Source organism: Puma concolor, chromosome B3 (genome assembly GCF_028749965.1).
Source record: "Puma concolor isolate L17-30 chromosome B3, mPumCon1.1.hap2, whole genome shotgun sequence".
Classification (NCBI taxonomy): domain Eukaryota; kingdom Metazoa; phylum Chordata; class Mammalia; order Carnivora; family Felidae; genus Puma; species Puma concolor.
The window spans coordinates 65,354,324-65,365,932 of NC_141672.1; the positions used below are offsets into that span (position 1 = coordinate 65,354,324).

The 11,609-nt window shown below is 42.4% G+C and overlaps 1 protein-coding gene across 1 annotated transcript in view; it reads left to right on the top strand.

Annotated features, from left to right (window-relative positions):
• Positions 1 to 11,210, top strand: part of EGLN3 (egl-9 family hypoxia inducible factor 3) — a 30,060-nt gene extending 18,850 nt beyond the window's left edge. The window contains exons 2-5 of the mRNA XM_025919953.2: positions 3,667 to 3,786; positions 5,852 to 5,988; positions 7,967 to 8,040; positions 9,495 to 11,210. Of these exons, the coding sequence (XP_025775738.1) occupies positions 3,667 to 3,786; positions 5,852 to 5,988; positions 7,967 to 8,040; positions 9,495 to 9,526 (363 nt within the window). The 3' untranslated portion in view covers positions 9,527 to 11,210. The remainder of the gene's footprint in view (positions 1 to 3,666; positions 3,787 to 5,851; positions 5,989 to 7,966; positions 8,041 to 9,494) is intronic.
• Positions 11,211 to 11,609: the final 399 nt, after the last annotated feature.

Below are 11,609 nucleotides of genomic sequence, written 5' to 3' on the forward strand. Positions count from 1 at the left end.
CCAAGAACACAACTCTAGGGCTATATTGTACATGCTATTGTGGACCGCACTAATATGTTATTAAACTTCTATAAATTTCAAATATTAATCCAGTCAGGAAGTGTTGGCAAATAAAAGGTCCACAATAAATGAGTCATCCTCCTGATCAGTGTCCGTGTTATTGCTTGGCATGTTGGTCACACAATAATTCAAGTACTCTGGCCCTGTTCTTCACTGTTCGGAAGCATTCTCCTCCTTTATACATTATAAATCCCTTCCCAGGCTTGATGAGGTTTAGATAGCAATGCAGTTGAACCGGTCAGTTTCCGGGGTTTGTTTCTGCCCCGTGCACAAATTGGCACAGAAATGCACGACTAGTTGTTGAAGTGAGCCTTGCTTCTCAGCATATCCTTAGCCTCCTGGTTCTAGACTGTATCAGAGACCAGCAAATAGTTGGGAATGTGCCCAAGCCAAGACCTATCTCCAATGGCTCTTGTCCAGAAAACACTGATAAAATTGGCCTATGTAGTTTCGACAGGCCCACTGAGGCCCACAATAATTTCCTTCCATTGTTTCAAACTTGATGCTGTGACTTCATAAACCAGGAGAGAGGGTGAAGATTCACCCTGGCCAGAAAAATGTCCTCCATTCCCCTTCCTTAAGCAATCAGATACTTTTCTGGCACTTAGGGGTTTTGTGCCTAATGGAGTTTAGGGATTATGCCTGGTGTCCCAAGTCCCTGGGATGTGCTAGCTCTTTTTCGGTGTATATGTTTTATAGATGCAGCAATTCGTAAAGGATGTACTTCTGTGTGTTTGTGTCTATTTTTTTCCAGTATTTAATACAAACTGAATTCTGAGGCAGATGAGTGCTTCATTATGCCCTGAAGAACCCTGTGGCTCCTTCTGGGGTTGCTGCTTAGATAGAGTCTTAGACCTTCAGAGGCCCTCCAACCCAAGCCCCTCTTTATAGAAAAGACACTGAGCCTGGGATCACACAATTAGTTGCTGAGTGAACCAGATGGCAGGCATCCAGACCACTGACCTTTTCCTTAGAGTAGAGCTGTGTAAGAATATAAGATTATATAGCATTGATGGAGCGCTTCTTCCTTTCAAGACTTCACAGTGGGGAGACGCTGAGATGGTGGGGAATCTGGCCTATAATTGTTTGTGGCTTAAGTGACTTTCATTATTGGCTCAGTGGTGGCTCTTATAATCCTAATAGCTGCTTCCAGGGATGAGTAATTCCCTAGTCATTATAGGGGACTTCATTTATCCCTTCTTCCCAGCCAGGCCCATCATTTCTGCCTGCTGCCAGTTAGCTTTCTCCAAGCCATCCTTTACCTGATGGTACCACATTTGTTAAATCTTGATTGCAGGAGCCTCAGAATTCCACTTTCTGAACGAGGTTAGGGCTAACAGCCTAACTTCAGCTCCAAGATGACATTGCGTTGACATTTTAGATGTTCAGAGGCAGGATGTGGGATTGATAGCTGCACGCGGGGGACGGTGATTTAAGCGTTAAGATCATTGTAAAGCCGAGTTACTCTTCAGCCTTATCGTTGTTCTAGTATGTAGTGTGCGTGAAGCCTTTGAAGCTACGCGCTTCGTTCATGTTTTCGTGCTACAGCTGGGAGTGACTTGGCCCCACAGCACTGAAGCTGATCCTTCGAGCCACTAGTGCATTAGTTTGGGCCTCTCTACATGACTGATCATTTTACCAGTGAAACAACCCTGCCCTTTATGAGGAAAAATACCAACTGGATCACTACATGTATGTTTGGAGATAGGTTTTTAAAATGACAAAAATCTCAGGACGCCTGGGTGGCTGTCAGTTAAGCATCCAACTCTTGATTTAGGCTCAGGTCATGATTTCACGGTTCATGGGACCGAGTCCTACATCGGGCTCTGTGCTGTGAGCATGGAGCCTGCTTGGATTCTCTCTCTCTCTCTCTCTCTCTCTCTGTCTCTGAAAATAAATAAACTTTAAAAAAAATAAAATGACAGAAATCTCTATTGATCTAGGTAGAATGTAAACTTACTCTTCAGAGGAGAGAGCCACTTGTTAATTCACTTATCAAATTTTATTATTTTTTAATTTAAAAATTTTTTTTAACTTTTTTTTTTTATTTATTTTTGAGACAGAGAGAGACAGAGCATGAATGGGGGAGGGGCAGAGAGAGAGGGAGACACAGAATCAGAAGCAGGCTCCAGGCTCTGAGCCATCAGCCCAGAGCCCGATGCGGGGCTCGAACTCACGGACCGCGAGATCGTGACCTGAGCTGAAGTCGGACGCTTAACCGACTGAGCCACCCAGTCACCCCTTTAATTTTTAAATTTTTTAAATATTCACTTTTGAGAGAGAGAGAGAGAGAGAGAGAGAACGAGTAGGGGAGGGGCAGAGAAAGAGAGGGAGACACAGGATCTGAAGCAGGCTCCAGGCCCTGAGCTGTCAGCACAAAGCCCAACGTGGGGCTCGAACCCACAAACTGTGAGATCATGACCTGAGCTGAAGTAGGCTGCTTAACTGACTGAGCCGCCCATGCACTGTGCACACACACACACACACACACACACACCCCTTATCAAATTTTAAACAGACACCTTCCATGTGTCAGGCACTGTTCTGGGCACTAAGATGCATTGGCCAACAAAACAGGAAAAATATCCCTTTCTTCATTTTATGTTGTCAGTTCCCATATCTTCCCTGCATATATCTCATCCCTATGAAAATGTTTTACTTATTTATCTGTTTCCATCCCTATGAAAGTATTTTAGAAATAAGGCAGTGTCCTGTGGAAAGAACTAGCTTTTGCACTTTGCCCATTTTTTTTCTACTCCTTGCTATAATTTTCCCATGGGACAATTAGAGGTTTGGTACCCTAGTAATAGTAATTCTTTAATAGTAATTTTCAGTAGGATTTGTCTGTATGGCTTTCTACTTTATCCCTCCACCTGGCTGATACAGGTAGTGCTTGGACAAAGGAAGAAAACTTCAGGATATCATCTGATGTGATAATTATCAGTAGGAGAGAAGACCGTAGGAGAGTATTGAGAAACACACTAAGACGTGTCTGTGGCTTTTCTGTGAATTGCACCTGATCACACTGCCTGTCCTAACAAATTGGGGCATAGCTTCCTTCTGATTGACCCTTGCTTTCCTGTTCTTTCTGTCCTAAGCATTTTATTGAGCAAGCCTGATCTTTTCACCCTTTGTGGTTGGTTCCTGTCTCTTTGTCAATGCAACCATCACCATTGTTCTAAGACAGCCGGTGATTTGGTGATTCAGGAGCACTTATTACACCAGGCATAATCCCTAAACTCCATTACCTAGCGATTCTGATTTTGTGGGTCTAGGGTGGGAACCCAGAACCTGCTTTTGCCAAAAGAAAGATTGGAGAAAAGCAGGGCATCCTGATGATGTAGCTGGATTACGGTCTGAAACGTTCTAGAACTGTGGGAATATGGCTGAACCACTTTCCACTTGGGCTGAGCCTAAGGTATGACTTGGCTGTTAACCTTATATGATGAAGAGTCTAAATGTACGTACTGTGCATGCAGTTAAGGAGCCAGCAGCCGCCTGTAAATGTCACATAGCACCCAAGGAGACTTCTGTTACTCAGCTGTTCCCCAATAGGAGTGGATTGTCTCAGCTTTGTTAACCAGCTTTCTTGGGATTTCTCCATAGGCAATGGTGGCTTGCTACCCAGGAAATGGAACGGGTTATGTTCGACACGTAGACAACCCCAACGGTGACGGTCGCTGCATCACCTGTATCTACTATCTGAACAAGAATTGGGACGCCAAGGTACTTTGGACTAAAGGGAGTAGAGTGTGGGGTTAGAAACTATAGGAAGCTAATTCAGATGACTTAGAGAAGGGTTTGGAATTCATAATTCCCATGAATGAATCTTTTCTACATCACCATTTCCCTTTTTTCTCCTACTGTGGTATTCGTACTTAAGTTGACGAGATGAAAATAACAGATATCAAATTAATTTGATGGGAAAGGGCGTAGGGGAGGGTCATTACTAGGTTATGGGAAGGGTGGTTGATAGAGAGAAGGTAATTTAGTATTTTAAGAATGGGGATCAGTTCTTTTTCTTCGTCTACTCCAGAGCTGATAGGATTTTCAGTGCACACAGTAAGATACATACTTTTCCCTTCCAGCAGCAACATTGAGAGAATTCCACAAAAATAGAACTAACTGTAGGATATAAAACCGGCCCCAAGTGAGGTTTCCCACACAGTCCTCTTGGGGTGATATGTTTCGTTGGTGGCCGCTTGCCATGGCTGTCCTTGGTTTGTGAATGCCAAAGGCTTTCTGGCTTTTTTTTTTTTTTTTTGAACATATAGATAGATAGAGAGATAGAGATATGAAAGCTGGTTCCACGCTTACAAACATTTGTCTGGAATTTGTATGCTTTCTGAAAGCTAAGGATGATTTAGGAGTCTGAGAAGTCAGAGAACTTTTCAAGCTCATTTGGCTTTTGAACCTTCTGCATCTCCGTTTCCTGTTCATTAGGGCAGATATTGGTTGTCCTAAAGCAAAGATATTTTATCTGGCTTCAGGAAAACAAAACCTGGGAAACCAGTGAAATCAGAAGAGACAAGGCTCATCTCTTCTCCCTATTTGGTAACATGACTGGAATATGTCCCTTAGTTGTCTTTTAAAATCGTGAAAGGTAGTGTTACAGGCAAGAGAGTAATCACGTCAGTGATAATAAATCACAAAGTATGAAATCATTCAACAAATATTTGAGTGCCTGTTAATGCCAGGCATTGTGCTGTACGGAGACATTGATGTGTGAGACCTGAATTCTACTTTGATACGGTTATCCTAACAGGAGATTTGCGTGTACGTATTTTTTTTTTTATTTTTTTTTTTTAACGTTTATTTATTTTTGGGACAGAGAGAGACAGAGCATGAACGGGGGAGGGGCAGAGAGAGAGGGAGACACAGAATCGGAAACAGGCTCCAGGCTCTGAGCCATCAGCCCAGAGCCTGACGCGGGGCTCGAACTCACGGACCGCGAGATCGTGACCTGGCTGAAGTCGGACGCTTAACCGACCGCGCCACCCAGGCGCCCCTGTATTTTTAAAAAGTAGTCCGAGGAAGAGAGCGATACATTTAATACAAGGTGCAGATGAGGCGGTCTGAGTTCAGAAAAAAGAGCATGGAAGTTCCAACTGCTGAGATCACCTAGGAGTTGGAGGATTTCAAAAGAAAACTATAAATTCTTTTTTTTTTTTAATTTTTTTTAATGTTTATTTATTTTTGACAGAGAGAGACAGAGCGTGAGTGGGGGAGGGGCAGAGAGAGAGGGAGACACAGAATCCGAAGCAGGCTCCAGGCTCCGAGCTGTCAGCACAGAGCCGGACGTGGGGCTCGAACTCACAGACCGTGAGATCATGACCTGAGCCGAAGTCGGAGCTCAACCGACTGAGCCACCCAGGCGCCCCGAAAACTATAAATTCTAACTGAATGAGATGTTCTGTGTGATGACTCTCCTAGGAAGTTCGTAATATTAAGTTGAACCGTATGAAATTCCTGGTGGGTTTTTGTAGGTCAAAACCTGTCAAATGTTGGCAATTTTGTGTGATTGGACCTAACCGCACTCCCACTTTGTATCCGTGGATTTTGTGATGGGGGTAGGAAGGCTTCATTTGGTATGAGGTGGTGCAAGAGGTATGACCAGATAAGTCTGAAGTAAAATTTAGTACATGATGTAAGGTTGAAGAGAATCTGGGGAGTAATATACACCGGGAGTGGAGGTTGGAAGATGGCATTGTTTCTAGATGTGGCTGAAATACCATTGTTAGTTAATTATGTGTGAGGCTAGGAAATAATCCATCTCCTTTGTGGCCTTCAGCTACACGGTGGGATCCTGCGGATATTTCCAGAAGGGAAATCATTCATAGCGGATGTGGAGCCCATTTTTGACAGACTCTTGTTCTTCTGGTCAGACCGCAGGAACCCACATGAAGTCCAGCCTTCCTATGCGACCAGGTAACAGCCAAGGCCATGATTCCTCCTTAGAAGCTTTTTGTACAACTCGGTTCCCACAGAATTCCCTAAACTTGTGTCCTGTGCATTTGAGGGACCAAGCACACCCCAAAGCTGACAGCATACCTCTTTGGAGGCAATAACAGTTAAAGGGGAAACTAGATTCCTTAGGTTCTTTACAAAACCTAATGCCAATTTGAACTGTCAACAAATTGTTTTCCATTAGGTGAGCGTTGTGGATTCCAGATTTCCCACAGTGCTTTTCTCTTCTTTCTTTGCCACTTCTACCTTAAACAAATTTAACATTGAACTGTCCCTGGAGAATGCTGGCTATCCCATATCAGAAATTCTCATGGTTAACTCGGGGTGAATTTACACGTTGCCAATCGCAAACAGGGAAGGAACCTTGAAGAAGAAAGAGGAATTTGTTCCTACTTCTTTTCCTTTTTACCCTTTCCTTTGCTGAAAATTGGTGTGGGCCCACTATACCCATCCTGTCCCAATAATTGGATTTTTAAAAGCCCCATCTTTAGATCAAGCATTGAGATTTTCAGAGTAACTGAATAACTGAACTTGTATCATTTAGGGGGCGCCTGGGTGGCTCGGTCGGTTAAGCGTCTGACTTAGGCTCAGGTCTCACGGTTTGCAGGTTCGCACCCCGCCTTGGGCTCTCTGCTGTCAGCACAGAGCCTGCTTCAGATCCTCTGTTCTCCTGTCTCTGCCCCTCCCCGGCTTGTGCTCTCTTTTCTCTTTCAAAACAAACATGGAAAAAAAAATTCTAAAATAAATAAATAAGTAAATAAACTTGTATTGTTTAGTATTAATCTAAAAACTCTTGACATAACCCTAACTTCGGATTCTGCCTCTTATTACCTTTGTCTTGTGGCCAGAGCTGTTAACCAGGTGCAGCTGGAGTGCTGTGGGGGTGCAGTTTGCACGGGGAGTCGCAGTTGGGGGCAGGGGGAGAGAACTTGGGTAGGGTAATGACTGAACCCTAACAAGCCTAATTAAATTAGAATCACATGTGTAAAGTATTTAAGATTTATAGCTGTTCCCCTCCAGAAATCACCGATCTGAGCCTCACACAGAGTTGCATATTAAATGTCAAATTGGAATGTGCCCTAGGTGAGCAGGTAACTAATTCTACCACCAGAGCCTGCTTGTGGCTTGTTTAATGGGGTATGATAATTGGACCCTGTCATTTCTGCCAGAATTCCCTCGTCATTCCCCAATCCCTAGATGACCAAAGTCACAGGAGACACATTAGACGTTGATGGGAAGCACCTGAAAAAATTTCGAATGCTATTCTAGAAATTCCAGTAGCTAACAGTAATTATAAAGTGAAACTTTTTGAAAACTCGTGAATGAAATGACTCCTGTTACAGTCTAACCCATAGATGGGATAAAGCAAATTAATGGGAACACAGTAGAAAGCTTGAGGGCATCATTATTCCCTTGTATCTTTGCCTTAGTATCCAAAACTAGAGAAAGCCAGCCAAGAGCTTTAAGTGTTCTGTCATTTAAATAAATTGCTCTTCAAAGGTTTACTCAACTGTCACCTCCTCTTTGCGCTGTCTCCAACATCTTGGGTCTCCCAGTCTTTAGCAGAATGACACCCTTCTAGTCCTTTTCTGTGTAGATCATCTTGACCCGATACATTATTTGTGAAGTGGCCTGCCTCCCCTGTGAAAGCCTGCGCTCCTTGAGAAAGGGGCAGATGTATTCTCATGATCATTTGAATTCCCATTGCTCAGGATAATGCCTGGTGCATACTTGGAATTCCTCACGTGCTTTATTACATTTAAATAGAATTGAAACCAGAGAAGTTTATTTTAAATTAAAATTGGGATGGACTTCTAATAATAGGGACAACTTTAAATGCTGGCTTTATAAAGGACTCTGATGTGAGATTCATAGCATTTTAATTTTTTGGTAGTGTTTTTAAGCTTCTTTTCTTATTATATCTGCTTATCTTTCACAGATACGCTATGACTGTATGGTACTTTGATGCTGAAGAAAGGGCAGAAGCCAAAAAGAAATTCAGGAATTTAACCAGTACGTGTGCGAAAATTTTCTGTGACTTTTCATCAAGTCAGTCTTTGACTTTTATTTAAGATTTTTTGTATATATTCTAATATACAGTTGACCCTTGAACAACGGGGCGGGGGTGGGGGTGGGGGTGGGGGCGGGTGTTAGGGGTGCCGAGCCCCCTGCAGTTGAAAATCTGCATATAACTTTTGACTCTCCAGAACTTAGCTACTAATTGCCTACTGTTGACAGGAAGCATTAAACATGAAGTCAACACATATTTTGTATGCTTTATGTATTTATGTGCTGTATTCTTACAACAAAGGAAAAGCTAGGGGAAAGAAAATGCCATTAAGAAAAATCCTAAGGGGGACGCCGGGTGGCTCAGTCCGTTGAGCCTCTGACTTCAGTTCAGGTCATGAGCTCACCCTTCGTGAGTTTGAGCCCCATGTCGGGCTCTGTGTTGACAGCTCCCAGCCTAGAGGCTGCTTCGGATTCTGTGTTTCCCTCTCTCTCTGCCCCTCCCCTGCTTGTGCTCTGTCTCTCTCTCTCTCAAAAATAAATTTAAAAATTAAATTAAAAAAAAAAGCAAAGAAAAATCCTAAGGAAGAGAAAATGCATTTACAGTACGGTGCTGTATTTGTTGAAACAAATCTGTGTATGGGTTCAACAAACCTTGAACCCATATTGTTCAAGGGTCAGCTGTACTCTGTTCTGTCTCAGCCTTGGCTTAGCTTCAGATGTAATGACATCTTGATGGGCTTAATCCTGAACCCCTGGCCTGGGCTCTGCTGGAAAAAATCAGAAAAAACGCAAAGGGCATTCATCCCCCGTGAATGTCCACTGATTGTGTGACAGGTTATAATACATGGGAAATAGTTAACTTTTTTCGTTAATGTTCACCCATCAAACATAACATTCAATTTGGCCCCTGATCTTAGCACATTTCATAGGGGATCCTGTGGAGGCCAGTTAGAATGGTTGATTTATTCTATTGGTGTGGGACTGTGACTCTGTCTACAGACACTGGGCTCATGTAATAGAAACCGAATGTGACTTAGCACCATTCCTGTCCTGCCTCCAGTTGTAGGCCAGCATTTCGCAAAATCTGTCGTACATCCTGCTAGTCTGGCCAAGTTGGTTTTTGAAAGATAAATTTCTGGCCCCTTAAATGTATTACATACTATATTCCTCTCTTGAAGAGTCACAGTGGTCATTGGCATATTAATCAAGACAAGCTAATCTAAGATTAAAATAAAGATATATGTAACATTGCCTAACCCATGACCCATTTGGACTGTAGTTCTATCAAAAACCAAAGAAAACACATTTTGCTAAGTGCTGTCATGGGGCACTGTGTTCAACTTTGTATTATAAGATGGGAAGTTTTCACTGGAAGCTATTTTGATGACACTTGGGACATTAAACTCATCAGATTTGGCTCCTTCCCCTCTTTATTTTCTTTCCTGTCCCCAACGCAGGGAAAACTGAATCTGCCCTCACCGAAGACTGACTGTGCTCTGAAATCCACTGGCCTCATTCATTTTAGTAATGGTTCCCGAATTCTCTTTAAGAGTTGAGATCCAAAGAAGGCCTCTTCGGTGACTCAGTGACAAGAAATCCCCCTCCTGCTTGCATCATTCACATCCCTGTCTGACGTATGGTACTTTGTGTTTTCTTGCCGAGATGGCATCCACCTTCAGACACTCTCCTTGCAAGATGAACTCATTTGCTAACGCCAGAAATGCCTGCAGACGACCTAGCTGGCCAGCGGTTTAACTGATAGATTTGGTAATACTAGCTATCAAAACAAGATCATGGAAGCATGGGCAAGGGAGTGAATCTTACTTGCACTTTATGTACACTTCCTGATTTGAAAGGAGGAGGTTTGCCAAGAAAAAGCAACGGTGACAGATGCCACAGAGAGGCATCATTGAAGCCTTAACAGCAGGAAGCAGAAATTTGTGTCATCGGAACAATTTCCAGATGTTCTTAATCCAGGGCTTTTGGGGTTTCTGGAGAATTATCACAATCTAATGACATTATTACCTCTAGAAAGGGCTGCTGTCATAGTCATCAATTTGTAAGTATCCTGTGGGTGGACATTCTTTTTTTCCTGGTCCTGCAACCTGGACTTTTCTGCCTCTGCCCCATTTTTCTGACATTAGGACTTTCTGATCAAAGATGATACACCATTTATTTTTTATTTTCACTTCTTACTTGGAGGACCTAATTCCCCAGAGGCAAAAACCAGGCATAAATTGTTCGGGTTACTTTGTTGAAGTGGATTTTGAATTTAAATCAAAGGGGAAAAGAACCTACCTGGAAGGTAGTTCGGAGACCACAGCCTCTAAAAACGGTATCAAAAGACGTGCATCTGCCAATACACAATAATCCTCAAGTATGCATCTTGAACAATTTGGGAATGGCAATGGTGTTAGAAATGTAGGCCTTCCCATGTTTCAGTTTTCCTTTTTAATGAGCTCACCCTTCTTCTTTAACAGAATGAGAAAATAACAAAAAACGGGGCATTGTATTTTAAAATTGAAATGGAAATAAAACAAAAAAATCCTGAAAAGCTATTTGAGTTTGTCCACATTTTCTGTTCCTAGTAGCCTTTCTTCAACAGAATTGACTCCTCAGATCCACTGTGGTTGGCAGTATGTCCAGAATCATGGAATTTGCTAGAAATGTGGAAGATTCCACTACAGTAGAGCCATAGATTCCACCGTCTCAAGAACCCTGTATTGTGCACCTATTTTACGAAAGTTACTCTTCCTGGTTTTCAATTCCATTTTCATATTTTAAAATCCCTTTCGTTTCTTGCTTGCAAATCTCTTGAACGTTAAAGAGCCAGAAATATCTTCTTTTGTCATTTACAGATATATACACTTTCCAAGAAAGAAGCTTATTTTTTTTTTTTCCGTTTCTGGTTTTGGAAAATTTCCACATAAGGCTTGTCTTCATTCTCACAACTGCTCTATTTTTTTTTCATAGTACTTATCATCTTCTAACTTACTATGTAATTTACTTATTTATTATGTTTACTGTCTTATATCTTTTCTCTAGAGTGTAAGCACAATGAAGACAGGGATTTTTGTATGTTTTTAATCAATGGAATGTATTCCCAGAACCTAAAATAGTGCCTGGCACATTAAGGGCTCAGTAAATACTTGTTGAATAAACTTGGTCTCCTACTTTAGTGTCTTAATGGTTTGATTCATTTCCTCCACTTTTGGCAGAAAGGGCTCGCTAGAGTTTTTTTGTGCATACCTTTCTCTCGTTGACCTATAAATCGAGGCTAAGAGTTTTAGAAAGCTTTGGTCATAGTGTCATTCTATATTTGTTTACCTGTTGGAATAGGTCGTTGAACACTCTGAATCTGAAAATTGAACAAAGAAGAATTCTGCCCTTTAATAGCCTGGAACTATGGGAGTAACATAAGAATAACTTCAGGGGCTCCTGGGTGGCTCAGTCGGTTAAGCGTCCGAGTTTGACTCAGGTCACGATCTCACGGTCCGTGAGTTCGAGCCCCGCGTCGGGCTCTGGGCTGATGGCTCAGAACCTGGAGCCTGTTTCAGATTCTGTGTCTCCCT